This window comes from Macaca thibetana, chromosome 7 (genome assembly GCF_024542745.1).
Source record: "Macaca thibetana thibetana isolate TM-01 chromosome 7, ASM2454274v1, whole genome shotgun sequence".
In the NCBI taxonomy this organism is placed as follows: domain Eukaryota; kingdom Metazoa; phylum Chordata; class Mammalia; order Primates; family Cercopithecidae; genus Macaca; species Macaca thibetana.
This window is the reverse complement of record NC_065584.1, coordinates 145073122-145093582: the sequence shown is the minus strand read 5'-3', so window position 1 is coordinate 145093582 and position 20461 is coordinate 145073122. Positions and strand designations below refer to the sequence as shown.

General features: G+C 41.1%; 2 protein-coding genes across 2 annotated transcripts in view; both read left to right on the top strand.

Annotated features, from left to right (window-relative positions):
• BNIP2 (BCL2 interacting protein 2) overlaps positions 1–20461 on the top strand; it is a 1133240-nt gene that overhangs the window by 75735 nt on the left and 1037044 nt on the right. The window lies entirely within an intron of this gene.
• RORA (RAR related orphan receptor A) overlaps positions 1–20461 on the top strand; it is a 1262381-nt gene that overhangs the window by 1055961 nt on the left and 185959 nt on the right. Inside the window, exon 3 of the mRNA XM_050797248.1 lies at positions 14030–14059. Coding sequence (XP_050653205.1) covers positions 14030–14059 — 30 coding nt within the window. The remainder of the gene's footprint in view (positions 1–14029; positions 14060–20461) is intronic.

Genomic DNA, 20461 nt, shown 5'->3' with positions numbered 1-20461 from the left:
TATCCCAGAGCCAGTATGAGATTAGTTTTACAAGTTGGGTTATAACCTTTACAGCTTCTGGGTTGGGGATCTGCTAACAAGATCATAAAGATCTTTCTAACAGATGAGGCATGCATGCCCTGTGTTCAGCTCTGGTAATGACCAAATCAATTTTATCACAAGTATTTAAAAGTGCCATTTTAACTTTTCTATTGATTGCCTGACCTTTGCTTTGGGTCCTGGGGTTAGCGTGTGTTCTCTCCCCTCTCGCTCTTTGTCCGTAGCCTTCCGGTTTCTCTTCAGCTGTGCAAACCTCTCTTTAGGTGTCCCCCGACTTTCTCAGTTAGCACTTGTCCCACCCTCTATACTCCTCTTGTCTTCTCTACATACTTCCAGGAGCTTTGGAGTCACTATCGGTAAACTAGATGTGTGGCTTTCGGGAGTCAACTTCATTCACTTAACAATTTTTTCTGATCTTCATTCAACAATGTTTTGTGAGTATCTGTGTGCCAGGTACCATTCTGGGCATCACAAATACAGTGATAAACCAAGGATGGGAAGTACCTGCTTCAAGAATTGAAATTGTTGGGAAGACATACAACTATATAATAGAATGTCAGGAGGAGGGAACTATTGTGAAGATACAAAGTAAAGCAAAGTGGAGAATGGCGAGAGCGATTGTGGATGAGCTGGCTGGGAAGCATTCTAGCAGGAGATGAGAGCTGAGCAAAGATCTGAATGGATGTGAAGGAGACCTGTGGAGAAGTGGAGGGAAAGTGAGACGGGCAGAGAGAACTACAAACAGAAAGGATGTGAGTCTGGAGCAAGCTTAGAGCTTTCGAGAAAATTTAGGATGGTTAGTGTGGAAGAATGAGATGGGTGAGACAGAGAGAGAGGGAGACACTAGGTTGGAGAACCAGGGAGGTTTGATCATGTAGGACCGTCTCAACTGTGGAAGGAATTTGAGCAGGAGACTGATGTGATCAGATTTATAGTTCAAAAAGTCATCTGGCTTACATGGAGCTTCTAAGTGAGACTAGTGAAATTGTTCCTGGGTCCAGCAGAGGCGTCCTGTATGGTAACAGGAAGACTTCAACACGTCCAGACCTCAGAGCCCACAGAGCCACTGCTGTGTAGGGTGCTACTTTTTGCTCTGCTCTTAATTGGCTGGCTGACTTGGAACCAGTTGCCTAATCCCTCTGAGTCCCAGTTTGCTGTCCTTTTTCAGAGAGAGGCACAATTTCTTTAGTCTATTCCAGATCTAACATTTGGGGATTTTAATCTATAAACTAGCTATTTCCTAACCCTGTGTATTTGTTAGGGTAAAGGTTGAAAACTATTGTAGCAAAGAGACTCAATAACACAGTGACTTTCATGAGGTAGAAGCTGGCTTCTCTCTCCTGTGGTATTGGAGCCAGTGGAGGCTGCCAAGGAAGCTCTGCTCACAGGTCCTGTCTGGGTGCTCTCTCCTGTCTCCAAAGGTGGCCTTACCCACATGGCTGGAGCTGGGTTATGGCCTTATCCAAGTTCTAGTCCATGGGAATAGAGGGAGAAAGGATATCCAGCGTGAGCAGCTTCCTTTTAAGTGGCATGGAAGTGACATGACACCTTCTGGTCACATGTCCTGGTAAGAATCTAGTCTTGTGGCCATACCCAACTGCAAGGGATTCTGGGAATTACAGCCTCTAACCGGATGGCTACGTGTCCATCTAAAGCTTGACTGCCCTGGAGGAATGGGAGAATGGATTTGGTGGGGTAGCAAGAAAACAGCTGCAGTCTGTTTTTGGAAGATCCCAGAGTATTACCGCCAGGCACCTTACACTTATAACATTTCCTGGACCTTTGTATTAACTTCATGCAACCGTGGTAACAAAGTGCCACAACCTGGGTGGCTTAAAACAACACAAATGTGTTCTCTCACAGTCCTGGATGCTAGAAGTCCCAAAATCAAGGTGGCAGCAGAGCCTTGCTCCCTCTGAAGGCTCTAGGGAAGAAGTTCCTGAAGCCTCTCTCTCCTAGCTTCTGGTAGTTGCTGGAAATCCTTGGCATTCCTGACCTTATAGCTACGTCACTCCGATCCCTCCTCCATCTGCGTGTGGCCTTTTTCTGTATGTGTTGTCTGTGTCCCTGAATGCAGATCTCCCTCTCCTTCCTCTTATAGAGGTAGTAGTCATTAAATTTAGAGTAAATCTAAATACTTAGTTCAAGTATTCAGATGACTGGCCCCTGGACCAGTATTACTTCATCTTAATTATATCTATAAAGATATGATTTCCAAATAAGGTCACATTCGCAGGTATCAGGAGTTAGGACTTGAATGTGTCTTTTTGGGGGATGCAATTCAACCTGTTACAACCTTTTTAAAATTAAAATGTAAAAAAAGAAAAATGGAAAAAGAATAATTTAAAAGAGAAGAACTGTGCTAGTTGAAATCAATCAAAATATAACAAGGTATATCAATCTCAAAAAGAACCCATAGTTTATTCTGAAGTTCAAGGCCACCTTCGTGTCGCAAACCAAGGACATATGGGCCTTTTTTCCTTCCCTTCTCTATGGAACATTCCAGTGCATTCTTGTAAGATGCATTGCCATCAGATAACATTGCTTAGATAACAGAACTCACTGACAGCTGACCGCTTTCAGCTTTGCACTGCCTATACGTTTTGATAAGCACAGCAGCCTTATGAAAAAGGTATCCTTACTTCCATCCTACAGATACTGAAACTGAGGCTCTAGCTAAGTAGCTTGCCTCAAGTGAAATGACTAGTTGGTAGGTGAAGCTGGGCTTGCAACCTGGTTTTTTCAGACTCCAGGGATCCTCCTCTTTACGTTACAGGGGACTGAGTCCTGGAGATTTCTCAAGTGGTCCTGATGAAAGGGCTGGCTCCTGCCTTGAGGGGTTTGTGATCAGTCTCTGAGGTAGCACCTGTACTGCAGAGGTCTCCACGGGCCTTTGGTTGCTAGTATGTGTTGACACTGTAGTCATATGCCCTACAGTCATTGGCGTAAGCAGACACCTATCTGGTAGCTAAAGGATGGTGGTTTTCCTAGGAGTCAAAAGTTGTTCATGTCAGCCCCTAGGTCTCTCACTGCATTCTAGAGCACTACATAAAATACACGCACTAAGCAAGGCTTATTTTTCAGACCTTTATCAGCATACTGGTTACGATTACCATTTTGGCAAGTATTATCAGATTATCCATCACCATAGGGCCCTCCTGTAAGTAGCCAGCTATGCTATCACACTTTCACTTCAGACTACACAAAGGGTTCTCTAGAAAGGATAATGCAATTAGTACTTGCTATAGGCAACTGGGTCTCCTAACAGTCACGGAGAGATGTTTGCAATATTAAAAACCAATATTTGGTCAACGTTGCCATTCTTTATTTCATTTTATCTTCACAGTAACCTTGTGGAATAGTTATTTAATATTAATTTTTCTTTCTTATTACAATTTTATTTGTACAGATGTATTATAGAAATTTTAGAAAACATAGACAAAGGAAAATCAGTCATAATTCCTCCACCCAAAGATAACCACTCTCAATAATTTGGTGTATGTATTTTTTGTCTTTTTTCTATACATTTTTGTTTTCATTTTTGACAAAATGGTATGCTATGCTTTGGGACTTTGAATTTTTTTTTTCTCGTAATGCAGCTGGAACATCATTGTCTGTGATTTATTTTTCTTTATTTTAATGATGGTAGAGTATTCCATTCGGTAAACATATCATGCTTTATTTGCCATCCTCTACTGCTAACATTTGGGTGTTCCCTTGAATGTTTTGCTGATATAAATAATGTTATGATGAATCTTGTGTATATTCATGATTAATTCCTACAGCTATATTTCTAGTGGTGGAATTTTAGAATGAAAGAAGAAATCTTTTTCCTCTCCTTTTAGTGCTGAGGAAACTGAGGCTTGGAGAGATTATCTTGCCCCAAATTATATAGCTGGTAAGTGGCAGAGCGAGGAATAGAATCCAGATTTGCTGACTCTCAAATCCCATATGAGAACATAGCTTATACATCTAATCTAACAATACCAAATTTTTCTTCATAAAATCTGTGAATGCAAGGTAAGTATGTTGTTGTTGTTTTGGAGACAGAGTCTCATTCTGTCTCACACGCTGGAGTGCAGTGGCAAAATCTCTGCTCACTGCAACCTCTACTTCCTGGGTTCAAGTGATTCTTGTGCCTCAGTCTCCTGAGCAGCTGGGACTTCAGGCATGCGCCACCATGCCCGGCTAATTTTTTTGGTATTTTTTGGCAGAGATGAGGTTTCACCCTGTTGGCCAGGCTGTTCTCAAACTCCTGACCTCAAATGATCTGCCTGCCTTGGCCTCCCAAGAGAAGTATCTTGATGGCTACTTTCTTTTCTTGAGTTTTTATCCAGCAATCACCAATCCAGACAAACTCTCTAAAATTCTGTGATCAGAAGGGAGTAGAGAGGCTACAAATAGTAATGATCTATGATTTCCTAATTTATAATTTAATCAGTTTTTCATGCATCTTCTTCAAAATGTTAATAATATTGTTACTCTAAGAAATTCTTTATGGACCCATGGTATTCTATATATTAGGGAATAACTGGTCACCACCTCTCTACTTTTTTTTTTTTCCTTTGAGATGGCGTCTCGCTCTGTCGCCCAGGCTGGAGTGCAGTGGCCTGATCTCAGCTCACTGCAAGCTCCGCCTCCCAGGTTCCCGCCGTTCTCCTGCCTCAGCCTCCCGAGTAGCTGGGACTACAGGCGCCCGCCACCTCGCCCGGCTAGTTTTTTGTATTTTTTAGTAGAGACGGGGTTTCACCGTGTTAGCCAGGATGGTCTCGATCTCCTGACCTCGTGATCCGCCCGTCTCGGCCTCCCAAAGTGCTGGGATTACAGGCTTGAGCCACTGCGCCCGGCCCACCTCTCTACTTTTAAATATTTGTTTAATACTCCGTTGGATCCTAGGCCTTTTACTTTTCAACTGATCTGAGAGTGGGTCTCATTTCCTCCAAATTTAGAACCGCATTTACATTGTCTCCACTTTGGCAGATTCCTTCTCTTCTCTAGGTGATTCAAGAATGAGTGAATGCATGGGGTTGTTCCTTCCTTCGTCGTAATGTAGTGATACCCTTGGTCTATCTATGTTTCTGCCATCAGTAGCAGACTTTGTTTTGGGGGGAGCTGCAGACCAGGTGATATTTCTTCTGTCTTTACTTGCCTTGACTTGGTATGCTGACCAGGATCTATGGTCGATGAGATATGATTTAGGTTGTCTATCCAAGGGCATGATACATTCAAACTTCCCATAATGTCTGACTTGCTTTGGGGCCAGCAACTCCATAATCTTTGGGCCATCCTTATCCAACCTGTTCTGGTAGCTTTGACTTTGGAGACTGCAGCTATAGCCACATCCAGGCAAGTCACCCACAGACAGTTCACGTCCGTACCTGCCCATATGAGTGGCAAAGATAAACAGATTTAACAGATTGCAGAGGCACATAAAGTAAAGCATTTCTGGAAAAGCATTGTGAAAGCTGCTGATGTTTACCCGAGCTGAATTATTCACTTATAAGATAAAACTGCTCAATTCTAGAAGGCTAAACTCAAAGTGTTGATATCAGTTCACACCTCTGCCCTCAGAGCTCCAAGATCAAATTTAAATCAACCAGGTAATATCTAATGGATAGCATCATTTTCCATACAGACACTCAATAAAAGGAAATCAGTTTGGAAAAATAAGGCTTCTTTATGATTCTTACTCTGCATGAGTACTAATCATACACTGGGGCCAGTAAATAACAAGAGAAATTACCCTCCTTACATACGTACTTTTCATAGTGCATTGAATAGTAATCTCTGAGAAGACGGATGTTTCCCAAATAAGTTTTGTCTGAAGATTTCTTTCTCAGATAGACTGATGGTCTCTTTATGTTCCCTTTGCTGGGGAACCCGGAATGAGGCTTTGTCCTTGGAACTGTTTTGTTAAAGATAAAGGCAGGACTTGAAAGAGGGCATACTTCTGGTCTGCCTGTCCAAAATTAAAAGATATTTCTGGGCACTAATGTCAGAAAATATGACCTGGAGATGGAGAGCAATCACAGATTTTTTTTTTTCGAATTCAAAAAACAGGAAAAATTCCTCTTATCCATTCCCATAACCATTTTTCAAACTAAAATGGAATTTTTTTCATGGCGTCAAAAGCACCTTGGTTGGTAAAAGAGCTGAAATATTATTGCCGAAACAGCTCAACCTAGGCTCAAATCGAACATAAAAGAAACCTCCCATTACAGTATTATTAATGTTCATAATTAGTATATCTAAATGATTTTTAAAGGCTTTTTATGCAATTACAAAATCTTTGATTGTCGTAACATTGCTAATGCTTTGATGCCTTCCACGTGTTGTCCTTGGTCCCTGCAACCCTGGCACATAATTTATTTCTCTTTTGAGTGAACTCTAAGCATTAGTGTCCATTAAGAATTTTTGAAACAAAGTCCAAAGATTACTTGGAGCACTTTCAGTAATATGTACTGATTATCATTAATAGTTCTTTTGTCCTAGACAAGGACATTGTTTTGTAACATCATTTTGTTTGGCGAGGCCCTACTCGGGCTGTGTTCCGGATCCGCCTCGTGCATAGATTTTCTTTTTTGACTATGCGTAGAATGGAGCAGTCTCCTGGGACAACTCAGAACTGAGGAGGAGGGGGACATAGGGCCAGCACAAAGTGATATTTTTTCTTTAGAAAACAATTATTAGCTATTCAAAAACAGAAGTCTAAATTCTGGGCCTCGTTTCTTAGCTAGTGTTCATACACTGCATATAAATGTGCCGTTTTAACTGCTAGCTCCTCACAATGAGGAAGTCAAAAAGAAGGAGACGGCCCGGCACGGTGGCTCACGCCTGTAATCCCAGTGCTTTGGGAGGCCGAGGCGGGTAGATCACGAGGTCAAGAGATAGAGACCATGTTGGCTAACACGGTGAAACCCCATCTGTACTAAAAAATGCAAAAAAATTAGCCGGGCATGGTGGCGAGTGCCTGTAGTCCCAGCTACTTGGGAGGCTGAGGCAGGAGAATGGCGTGAACCCAGGAGGTAGAACTTGCAGTGAGCCGAGATCGCGCCACTGTGCTCCTGCCTGGGTGACAGAGCAAGACTCCATCTCAAAAAAAAAAAAAAAAAGAAGGAGAGCGCAGTGGATCCAGGAGAGCGCAGTGGATCCAGGAGAGGATAACCTTTGCAACGTGCTTGTTGAGAATGTAGCAGGGAGTGGGTTAAGTGTTTGGGTTTTATTTGGAAAATTCTTTCCTGAGCTCTCCAATGCTGCCTTCCGGGATTATCCCGGTTAATAACAGTGCCTTAATGGGTATTGCCTGTGTCAAATCAAGGGTTGTCTCTCTGTTTATCTAACATAAAGTGTATTCGCAAGGTGTATGCAATAAGAAACATACTTTAGAGGGAAAGAAGTACTATATCCTGTGCCCCACGTGAATTATCTTACATTTTACTGTAAACCTAGTCTTAAGAATTTTATTCCCATTTTATGGAATAAGAAAAGAAAGGCTCAGAGAAGTTAAGCTATTTGCCCAAGCTCTCATAGCTTAAATAATAGGTGTCTTCTTTTTTTTTTTAATTTATTTTTTATTATTATTATACTTTAAGTTCTAGGATACATGTGCATAACGTGCAGGTTTGTTACATATGTATACTTGTGCCGTGTTGCTGTGCTGCACCCATCAACTCGTCAGCACCCAACTACTTGTCATTTATATCAGGTATAACTCCGAATGCAATCCCTCCCCCCTCCCTCCTCCCCATAGTAGGCCCCGGTGTGTGATGTCCCCCTTCCCGAGTCCAAGTGATCTCATTGTTCAGTTCCCACCTATGAGTGAGAGAACAACTCAGACATCTTGCAGGGAGGGAGAATAAATCTTGTGAAAGCCTTCAGATTTGGAGTCCTCCTTTTCTAGGAATGAAAGGAGGAGTCAATGTGCAAGACTGGTGTAGAGACATGAGTTGGGCCAATTCAAGACTTTGTTCATTATCACTCAACACATCTCTTCCTCCCTGCCACAGTCACTTGCAATGTAAAAATATTGACATTTTTTAAAATAAAAGGAAATCTACATGGCATGGTTTTGAGTGGTTTGTTTGTTGGTTTGAGACAGAGCCTCGCACTGTCACCCAGGCTGGAGTGCAGTGGCACGATCTCAGCTCACTGCAACCTCCACCTCCCAGGTTCAAGCGATTCTCCTGCCTCAGCCTCCCAAGTAGCTAGGATTACAGGCACCCATCACCACACCTGGTTAATTTTTTGTATTTTTAGTAGTGACTATGGATTTCACTATCTTGGCCAGGCTGGTCTCAAACGCCTGACCTCAAGATCCACCCACCTCGGCCTCCCAAAGTGCTGGGATTACAGATATGAGCCGGCACAACCAGCCTGTTTTTTAATACTAACAGAATTTTTTCATGTTTATAATCTCTCTATCTCAAAAGTTGTTTTCTCGTTGCAAGAGAGGACAAAAGAAGGCACACAGGCTGAATACTGGTGAAGTGGCAGAGTGGCATCTTTGTTAAGTCTAGAGCCTTGTCCAGGATGCAAGGCCTCTGGAAATGCTAGTTTGGTAATTGCCAAATTTGGGAAGAGGAAAAATGCCAACTCTTACTTAAAAAAAAAAGAAAAAAAGTAAAATTAACTGGATACCCAGAGAATTGCCTATAAACCAAGAGACAATTAGAGGTCCGTCAAGAAAGTTAATGGGTCCAAGATTTGGCACTGATGGGAAATACCAGCTTACATTCCTGAAGTGCTCTGTTCTGGGATGACTATAATGAAACTTCCCTACTGATAACCATGGCAGTGCTAAATCTGTGATATTTTCATGACATTTCCTTTGCTTTACTTTGAAGCATGGCCAGTTAAAGAGAGTCAAGCATTCTTGCTATATTAGAAGTCCGACTTTGCTTTGGACCGAATATTTATGGAGCCTTTTAGCCCTCTTAGTTTTAGGAGTTTAATTGGCAATTTAAAACTTCTGTCATATTGTTAAGTTAGAAATTGTGCTCAAGCATTACCTGCAAGTCTGGAAATACACCTGCCGTGTGTGTGTGTGTGTGTGTGATCTGGGTAAAATAGAAGGAGTCTTACAGCTTTATCAAAAGGTGCCATTTTTCTCTAGCCCAGATAATTTTTAAAGATCACCCAAGAAAAGTGCATCTTTTACTTATATAACCTTTTGTGGGCACTGCCTTTTTTCTTCTTTGGTTGTTAAAGGCAAGAAGAAAAAAAGTTTCAGGGGGTTACCTTTTATTATGAGCTACATTGGATTTCTTACAGTGAGAAATAGATCTAACAGCCTGTTGCTTGGAAAGATGTGGTTTGGTTTGATAGCTTAGAAGCAGGGCAAGGAGCCATTGGTTGATGAACTGGAAGGCAAATTAAGAAATCACGTTGGCTGGGCACAGTGGCTCACGCCTTTATTCCAGCACTTTGAGAGGCTGATGCGGGAGGATTGCTTGAGGCCAGGCGTTCAAGATCAGCCTGGACAACATGGCAAGACCTCCATCTCTAAAAAATAGTAAACATTCTCTGGGCATGGTGCCACATGCCTGTAGTTCCAGCTACTAGGGAGGCTGAGGTGAGAGGATGGCTTGAGCCTGGGAGGTCAAGGTTGCAGTGAGCTATGATGATACCACTGCACTCCAGTTTAGGCAACACACTGAGAACCTGCCCTGAAGGAAAAAAAAGTCACTGACTACCTCATTCTGCATATAAGAAAACTAAGAGCCAAGAAGTTAAATGATTTGCCCAAGTCATTCACTGCGTTCACTTCGGGCTCAGGGTGTATGTGTATTTTAGGTTTAGAAACTTGGTTGCACCCTGTCATTCACCACAACTCTATCAAGTCCCTATCTCCATAGAGAGCATTACCCTGCTCGTGGTCTGTTTGTGAATCTCTGGGGAAGGATCTTGGTGTTCTTCCCAGTCATTTGGAAGTGAATCAAAACCTGCACAACAGCTGGACTTGGTTCGATGCCCTTCAGTAGTGGGGACCAAAGTCCTTGCCTGTGCTGATCAGCGGCCCATTTGGATAATGCAGCCACTTGCTAGTGAGTAGGTAGCTTCCTTTTGTCTATTTTTTTCAATTTAAGACGGGGTGTCACTATGTTTCCCAGGCTGGACTTGAACTCCTGGGCTATCCTCCTGCCTCAGTCACTCGAGTAGCTGGGATTACGGGTACCCACCACCATATCAGGCTCTTTCCCTTGACTTTAGAGAGTAAAGAGAATGGAGTTTGAGATCTAGAATAGAGTACACTTACTTTAAGGAACTTGGTTCTCTGTCTCATGCTCTCTTCCGTCAAATATGAGGATATTTTCTAGTCAGAATACTTGATCTGAGAACCAGAGTGCTCGGCCATGAGTCAGTGTGAAACTGAGGGACATCATGAGTAGCAACGGCATAGCTTTCAGTAGCACACTGTAATTCAGTTTGGTTAAACTAATACTATGTGAGTTACCTACCCCTTACCAAAGTCATTTGTATCACACTGCCCAGTTTGTAAAGCTCTTCATACATCCTTATTTCCTTTAATTTTCACAGCAGTCTTTTAAGGGTCATCATGATTATATACAATTTTAAAAACCAAGAAGTTCAGGACTAGTAAAGTTAAGTAACTTGCTCAAGTTCTATCAGCCTAGAAGCAGGAAAGTGGGCTATAAATGCAAGCTCAGGTCAGTTTGACTCCACATCTAGTTACCTTAAGAGCTGCCTTTATTCTTTGATTCCTCAGTAGAATTAGAATTATTTGCCTCCTTGAGACTTATTGTAGTTTATCTGTAGTAAGCCTAATTCTCCCAAAAATCTTGATTCAGAGCTACTGCTAGTGGTAGCATTAGGTTTGCATACGATTTTTTTTCTGAAGGCCTTTCTCCTTCCACTTGAGGACAAACATTGGCAATGTATGACTGCTGTGAGCTCACTGAGGATGAACTCTTCCTGGTGAGAAAAACAGGAATCTTGTAACCTCTAGGAAAATGAGAAAAAGAAAAGGGGAGACCCATCCCTATTTAAGGGTGAGAAAATGGCTGCTGGTAGCAAACCCAGGCATACACACCTGCTGCGAATGAAGGCCTAAGGCAGGCAAGTGTGGGTAATTCAGACAGCTGGATTCCTGGCAGAATATTATGTTCTAGAATATTCCAGAACATTCTAGATTCACTTCAGTATGCTCTTCTAGTAGTAGAGACTGTGGTTTCTATGTGTTTGCATCAGCATCTCAGTACATCTTTCACCCAAACTCAGGATGAGTCTTCCTGGTTTAAATACGGCTGAGGGCACTCCCATGGGTTTAAATTATTTACAGAGCTGACTGCTGAGTGGTATGTTCCAAGGAGTAAAATTTGAGTATTTACTCTTTTGAGGATACATCTACAGATTGTAGAGATTTGCCATGAGTGTACTTCCAGTTTAATATAAGTTTCCACAGAGAAATGTTTTATTATGCCAATTAAACTTTCCTGAGCCTCAGTTTCCCCAACTGTGAAATGAAAAGGATGTCTTCTGCTTTTTTTGGTACTTCTATGGAATCATTTACTATGAAGTACTAGAGCTTCCATGAAGAAGTTAGGTTTCAGAGGAACAAAGAGAATTCCAATACATTTTCTGATTTTTTTCATTAAATTTGCCTTTTGTGTGTTTGTATTGTTTTTGTTTGTTCACTTTCTCTAGGGAAATAGACTTCTGTCTTCAGAATGCCTAAGTTAAAAAAAATTAAATATCATGCACAGTCATATCTCCATAATTAAGGAGTTGTAATGCAATTTTTAAAAATATTGCTCTTGTGTCAGGAGTGTGTCTTCTAAGCTTTTCTCCATAAAAAATGTGTTTATTAATTGATTGGTATATCTTCATTGGCTATAATAAATATAATTTACATTCTTCTTGTGTAGGTTAAGGCTGCCAGATAAAATACAGAATGCACAGTTAAATTTGAATGTAAGATAAACAACAAATTAGCATCAGAATTCGAATTATACTGGGTAGCCTGTATTTTATCTACTAAATCTGGCAGCAGCTCCAATATAAGTGTAGCTCCCAATTATTTATATTGATTATTAATTGACAGTTAAACAAAACTGAGGGACTGAGAGATTGTGTTGTTGCCAGAGTCATGCTTCCTCCTGGAGACAGATAATGAAAAGTTTTAGCTCCATGCCAGCTGCTGCGACCTCCGAGATCAAGCAGCTTTCTCGGGAAGATTTTCAAAATCTATTATCAATGTAATCGTCATGAAAATATTTGATGAGAACACTGCATCACGCTGTATACTAAATTTAAGTAGAAAAGTCAAAGCAGTGGTATTTTCATCAGGCCTTTGGATGTAAAGAGAAAATAGTTCCACACTCAGCGAATATAGATAGGTCTGTTTTGGGCTGTGTTAAATCCAATTGTGTGGAGGTTTTGAATAATCAGGAGAGACAGCCTAAGCACTTTCTCTTCAAAGTGATTTTACAGAAAGCACTATTTCCTAAGGAAAATACACATATAGCTCTCATAATGCTGAAAGTGCACTAATGTATCAGTTTATTGGTGCTGGTGTCATGAGCTGGAGTTGCAAATTGTATTCAGATTTTAAACTTTACTCCCTGCTGCTGCTGGGGGAAGTTCCCATCCCACGATAAAGGTTATTTCAAAAACTTCTAGAACGCTTTTGTAGTTTTCATGTGAGACAGTCTTCAAGGATTTCTTTAGAAAGTTCTAACTTCACTTCATGAAGCCAACTCAAACATGATTTAAAAAAAACAAAAACAAAAACAAACAAACAAAACAATAGTTTTCCTCAATAAAAGTTGCGGGGTTGGGGAGAAGAATCTGAGTCGGGCTGTGTAATTTCAGCTTCCCTAAATAAGTCCTTTGGAAAGTGTTGAGGGGAGCAAGTGTGTGATTTTGGTCTTGGCTCACAACTTTGGAACCAACTTTTTAAAAAATGTCTGCCGTGGATTTTCATAACAGATTTCTTCCCCGTACGACATGTTCCCTAGCTAAGTAATAGGTCTGATGTGGCTGCCAAATTTTTCGACAATCTTTACTTTCCAAAGGAGGGTTAAATAGTTCCCTTAATAACTTGAAAGAAAAAAAAATTTCAAGGTTTACCACGACTCTTAGTCACAGGCTGAATGTCAACAGTTTTATGACTTTGAGCCTACTTAGTCTCAAGAACGTCTCCCAAGAAGAATGCAGCATAAAGGATTCAAAATGTAGTAATTCTGAAATGGAGATAGTGTTGTTTGCATCAAAGCATACATTCATGCTATCTTTATCGGGACTTCTGTGCCAAATGTTGCTTAGTTCTATTTGTCACCTGCTACCTATAAATCATCCTGAAATATCAAGGGTGCTGACTCATGAATCGCTCGTGGTTTCGTAGTTTGTGTTCATACATTTCATTCAGTTGTGTTTCAACTGTATGAAACATTTGGGAGCCATTTATAGAGAAGTAGCAGTGATTCCCTTTCTGACCTTAATGAGTACAGACACATAGGTACATTTGGTGGATGTATTTCCCCCTCACCATTAAAAGTTGTGCTCCGTGGGAGCAGGAAGGGTCATTTTCATTAAAGAGTAAACACAGAACCAATGGCCATAGCAAATTAATTGCTCTGTTGCTCATCTTCCCCTCGTCTGAGCAGGCTGACATTGTTCTCTTGTGCCTTAAATCTTTCCCACTCTGCCTATAAACATGATCGTCTCCCCTACTTAAAATAAAAAATAAGAGTCTCCTCACACCCTGTTTAACACTGTTTAGTTACTGTCCATGCTCCCCACTTTTACCACAGAACCTCTTAAACCAGGAGGTGAAGGCCGCTGCCTCGTCATTCGTGGTTGCATGGCTTTGGGATTGGTGTAGTGACACTCCCATGCAATGTTAAAACTGGTCTTGCCTCTACATCACCATCTGAACTAAATGCCTTCCTGAGCACTCTGGGAATGATGGACATTCAAAGCAGCACACAAGGGCACTTTGTAACCTGTGTTACTGTTTCTTCTCTTCCAGGTATCTCAGTAACGAAGAAGACACATACATGTAAGTAATGCATTTTTTTTTCTGTCCAAAGTTTTCAGAAGAGTTGGAATTCACATATGTCTGGCTGCTGTGACCCTTCAAGTATAAACTAATGTTTCAGCTGTGATCCATGGTCAACAGAGGTCACTTTTTTTCAATCTGTGGTGGTCGGAAGTGGCACATCTCCACCTGTTTGTACTGAGTGTGTGTTGAAGAGAGAGGCTAGAGACATATTCTGATGAATGCCAGTGTTTCAAGCCATGAAGCTTTAGAAAAATCATGAAATCTAGCCAGGAGGATCAATTACTTACTGATCACCCTTATTCTAGATCCTTCTTAGAAGAGCTGGTATGTTTCTAGGAAACATCACCTTGATTTCTTTTAAACTTTGGTCTGCTTTTCCTCACCACTAGTTCACAAATTAGGCCGTTTCGTACTCATGTCTGTGGAGCAGAGATGCTGACTGGGAATAGAGGCGCTGTTGCTCGACCACGGGCATGGCCTGCGAGGGCCTGATAAATGGCATCGGTAGTTTGATGTGGAAACGTGTGCTGGATTTATGCTCTGTATTCATCCCACTTCTCAGGTTCAACTGCTTTCATCAATTGCCTTCATTTGAACTACACCATAAGTTACAAACTCACGTCAATGTAAGGTGTTGTGATTTGCAATCTGAGCAATGATGTTTGACTGTGCCTTGAACCTCAGGATGAAACAAGACATCATTGATGCAGGCAGTCAACTTTCACTGTACTTGACCAGCATATTATTTAGGCTTGAATTAATGGTGTCATTAGAATTTGATGACTATTTTAGACCACGGATACGTGCTACCTATGAGATATGTTTGGGCATTCTTCTAAGGCAAGCAGTGGAGATATTTATGGCACAATACAGGGACAACAAGGATGTATCCCCCAATTTTTCCTAATTACACTTTAAATTTTTTTATTTCATGTGAAACATTTGGGGAAAAACATCTGTATTACATCAAAGTAGTTTATCTTGTGCCTCAGTTGATTCTTGAAATCTGCTCTTGGGTTTGTCTGTCTGTCTATCTGTATTTGTAGAAAACAAAAATGAAAAAAAAAAAAAAAAAGAAAAAACCAAAAAACGTCAAATTGGATGAGAAGTTGCCTGACTCTGAGGGCCCTATCCTGCAGTCTGTCCACGTGGCTCTCTCATGGCCTTCAATGGAATGTTTGCTTGAGGAATAATGAAAAGGTCAGGCCCGTACTAGACACATGATCCGGATGGCACCTCCATCTCTCAATGCACAGTTCCAGTTGGCTGTCCCTCCATCAGGGTAGTCTGTGACCCTTAGCTTTTTGGGGGTTGTTTTGTCGTTGTTGTTGTTCTTGTTCTTGCTGTTGTCGGTGCATAATTGAGCTCATGATGACTGAGAGATTGACAGTGCAGGAGACTGAAGTCCTCTGTATATCCGCAGGGCAGGCATGGTACAGAGCGCTTCCTTGCACAGCCTTGCCCATGAGCTCGTCCCTGGCCCGGAGGGACCCACTCTAGAGGTGGTAAGTAATTCAGTCTTTCTGCTAGCTCAGTCCTGGGCCTCTCCCCAACAGGGGCTGATGATTGTGCCTACTGTTTATGGTGGTTTGGGGTATGGACTCCTGGCCACCTGGCAATGTACAGAAAGCTACTGACTATTTGCATTATGACTTGGCTCTTAGATAAGTGGACAAAACCACTACTTCAGCTCCACTGGACATAAAGAGTACATCTCAACTAATAAGATAACATAGACAGAGACCTAGATGTTACCTAGTATACAGACAGTCCATGTAAAGAGAGACATTTGAGGAACTGTCATCCCTGAGAATAATTTTCTTGGCCTATTGCAGAAACAATAACCTGTGGTTGAGTTTCAATTCATGGAAGGACTTAGGTGACAGCATGAGAGTGGTGGCTAGGGAGGAAAAATTGGTGTTCTAATAACAGACACTTGAACCAGGTGGGTCTTTTCACAAAGGCTTAAAGAATTTCATCAGCTATACTGGCTTTAATACAAAATCAAGATATAGCCACAGAGGGTGGACTTTGAGTGCATTTCTAACTATGAAAATCAGCAAGAAAATTCTTACGCATTAAGCTTAAAGTCAGCGTAGATAGACTTAAAGCTTCTTTTATATAATTGACAGAAAGATTTGGATCAGAAATCATACTGTTTTGGTTGATGTTTACTTTCATGATTTGGGGGAGAGGGCCCAGAATAAAAATGGCCCAAAGACAAATTGGAAGGAATAGCACTTGAATACACAGTTGACACAAAACTTTACACATGCCAAGGAGGAATTGAATTGTCCAAGTTACATGTTAGTGGGAGTCCTCCATGCCACTTGAACATGGAGATTGTTTCTGTCATCCAGCTCAGCAGATAGCCCATTATATTTCTGATCTTAGCATCTCCACAGGGCCCACAGCTTGTGAGGAGAAAGACAATCAATCAGTTTTCTCTCTAATAACAGTCACCCAAATGACTTCTTCTTTAGCATTTGTTGAATTTTTCTTGAAAACTGAACTGTCCTAACTTGCCTATACATTTTTTTTAAGATGTTAATTCCAGCTCCTCTTAAATCATCTTGACATCTGTTCTTCAAGAAGTTTCACTATCAGTGAAGTGTATGAATTCATTTTTGTACCGTCTCAAAACTTCCATTTTTAGCCAGGGTTCTGGAAACCTTAGTCAAGACTTGACTACATAATCATCGACAGCTGAAGTCACCCGACATTATCAGTTTCAATCTTGGTTTCCTAACTGCCCTCACGGAGAGATTGTTCAACTTACAAATTAATATGTACAGCTGCAGAATATATTATCAGACCAGAGTGTCAGCTCACAGGTACACGGGACAGAGGTGCACATACTGCAAAATGAACCTGAATAGTTGTGACACCAGATAATATTTTAGTCCACCTTGTTATCTGGAACACACAGGTATTGTTCCTTTAAAAAAAAAAAAAATGTTTTGGGTGACTTGAGCCAGAAATTCCCATGAAAGGAAATTTGATTGTTAAGCTTCAGAGGAGTCCATGGACATAGTCTTTGGAGAACTCAGTTTCTCCTAAGTTCCTGAAAAGGGTACCTTAAGTGTTTGTTTTCTCTTTAGTTGGCCAGTGGAAGAAGACAAAGCTTTGGGACTTCTTGTGCTTCTCATGGCCAGATTGTTCCGGGAATTCTTATATTTGTGATGTTCTTCAGTTGTTGATAGGAAATGTTGCTGTTGGTTTTTGGTGTGCGAACATAAAAGAGAGTTTTTAATATTAGATCAATTTTACACTGTGGTGTGGAATTTCAATTTAATTTTCATGGTGATTATATAGCACATGTATTTGGTTGGACCCCTTCAAGATTGCTTTGCTTTGGTGTTTCACAAGTTTGTTCTGGTCTCTTTCCTGCTGAAATAGCCACCATGCAGATAAGTATCATTTTCTTGGAATCAGCTGCTGTCTTGGTTTTTATTATTTGCCAAGGACAAGGAGTCATTCACTCCGGAATTCTTAATCTAATTCTTCTTGGATAGTTCTGCATTCACTACAATGTTACAAGAGGATAAATATGGACGTGAAAAGATGCGACAAATCATCCTAGCTCTTTCCAGCTACTGGGAAGTGTAGCATCGTGGAGTCCTAACCTTAGAGGACATATATCAGACAGACACCACAACACAGACCCAAAAGATATCTGGTAGGCCCCTGAACCATTTCCAGCGGCATCAGACCATTGCTACTTCCTTCTGTTCTCATCCTTGTTTACAGTCCTTGTACCTCCTGTCCTAGCCTGCCCTGCTTGCTTTCTCCCACACTGAGGGACAGATACAAGCTTCTGAAAAGCACAGGTTATTCAGTGAAAGCAGTCAGGAAAAATGTATCAGTTTACTCCCAACTTGAGTTGTTAATTTTCCCCAATAAAAACCCAAACAAGATATGCTTCTGAACCTTCTAAAATATTTTCATTTGACATGAATAGCCATTAAAAGGTAATCTAGTACATTTTCAAATGTTTGATTGCAGCAGGCTAATACTTATAATATAAAATTAAAGCACTGTGTTATTTATAAAAAGATTTAGATCTCAATAGTAAAATATTTTAGCACAAATCAAAATACTTCTTTGAGAACTAATCTTTTGCATCCATTTTAAAAAGTGTTTATTGCAATCATTTAAAATGGGATAGGTTAATGTATTCACTTTTCACCCCAGAGACTTGGCTTTGAATTTGACTTAGAGAAAATTAGTTTTAAGGCCTCAACCTCCTCTCCATAGGCATTTGTTGATATCACAAAATGAACCCAACAAGTTGTCACAATGGTTGCCATTCACTCAGGAGATCCAAAAACTAGAATAACCTTATTTTTTCCTTTTTTTTCCTTTCCTTGAGGCCATCCTTTTTTATTGTAGACTCTTAGCAACCCCAAACTTGGGGCTCACCCACATTGTTTTCACAGTCCAGGAAAACTCAGGAACCATTCTTGGCAAAGCTAATGGAAGGTGCTTTGGTGATATAGTTAGTAGGTTTCTGTGGCAACCCATGTGACTCACAGTGTGACTCACAGCAGTTATAATTTCAATTGCTGGCAGGGTGTTCCATTAGGACAGATGTGAGAAGAAGCCACGCTGAAGTTCTTTTAGTAGGCCTTCATCCAGATCCTGTCTGCCCATTGGCAAACAGTCAGGAAAAGGGATAATGTAGTACTCACAAAGTAACTGGAAGATTCATTGCTTAGCTTACCAAGCCTACCAGCTATCTCAGACAGAAGCCTTGCCGGCAGTGGGTCATGACTAAAATACAGGTGCTGGCCTCTTAAAGGGCTAATTAAGGGACAACTATTCATTGAGGACCTACTCTGCGCCGACAGGCTTTTCACCTTCCAGGCGTTTACAGACCAGTTGTAAGTAGAGACTAGAGGGAGACAGGTTGGGGGATAGGGTGGGACAGAAGAACCTAATCACATAAAACAATCTGGAAACACAAATGCCAGGTGTACCAGTTCCACAAGGCAGCTCATACCTGGAAAACAGACTAAGCTGGAAGTATGGGAGAGGAAAAGACAATTAGAGAAAACATCCAGGATTCTCATATTGTGATCCCAGCATAAAATAGCAATGAAGCGAAAGGCAAAGATTGAACCCTGGGTGCTAAAACCTATCCCCACTGCTCCTCTCCACCCATTCTCACAGAATAACATCTAGTGTCTTCAAGATCAGTCAGTCTGAGAAAGTAAAAATCCCTCTGTACTGTCTGGAAGCATTTGCCTTGCTTAGAGGCAGCCTGCTCAGCTAGAGCCAAGCCCTCCTAAGCTTAACAGGATTTCTCTGTCTCATCATATTAAAAATAAATGGACTGCACTTGGCCCTGCCAGTCAGTTCCTCCAAAGAAGAAGATTTGCATAGTCTTAAAGCCCACAGTTCATGGTGAGGACCTGTGAACTCCATAGAAAAACTGAATACTTAGCTGAGCGTTTCCATCCCAACATCCAGTTGATTCGAGTTTGCCCAGTTAGTAGATTTGAGGTTTGTGAACTGAATTTGGTCAAAAAGTATTTGTGTTCCACTTCATAACATAGGTTCCAAAGGGTGTGTTGAGATGGTGATTGGCTGTTTAAAACCCATAATCACTACCAGGGGGAAAACAAAAATGCCTAGCCTACCAGGGATTGATGTGGACTTGATAGGCTTATTACATACTTGATAAATGCTTAGTTACACATGATTGGATTGATCTTTAAAGAAGCGCTAGATGTCTATGACATTAAGTTTACATTATGCTTAGTTTAATATTGACAATAATAATGGCGGGAGTCATAGCAGCAGTACCATTACTTGTAGTAGCAGCAGTAGGAATAGCAGGAACCCCACCTACCAAGTAATTTGAATATTCCAAGCATTGTGTTTAATGCTTTATGTGCATTGTCTCTTTTAATCTGCTCATCAGCTTCATGAGCTTTGTACTGCTTGCACCCGCATTTTAAATAAGAAAATGTACATGAGAGACAAGTAACTTAGCTTAGAGAAGTGAAAAACCTTGTTAACTCACCCAGCTGGGCAGAGCCTGGAGTCAAAACAGAGTAGATTGCCTCCTTCTGCACATGTAAGAGCCACACTGTTATCTCCAGTATTCACATTAATACTTGTGGGGCACTCAGTGCTAGGCACTTCTCTAAGCACTTTCTAAGTGTTCATTTATCTTTACTGCAACTCTGTGAGGTAGGTGTTGCTACTATCTGCACTTTACACATGAAAACCGAGGCCCAGGATCCTACAACTAGCTAGCGTGTGGTGGAGCCAGGATGTAAAGGCAATCCCCAGTTTACATGCTTTTAAAATGAAGAACTTCATTTTTCAGAGTGGTTCTTCCACTCTAAAGTATAGGAAGAAAGCCAAGTGAAACACAGTCTTTCTTACAAT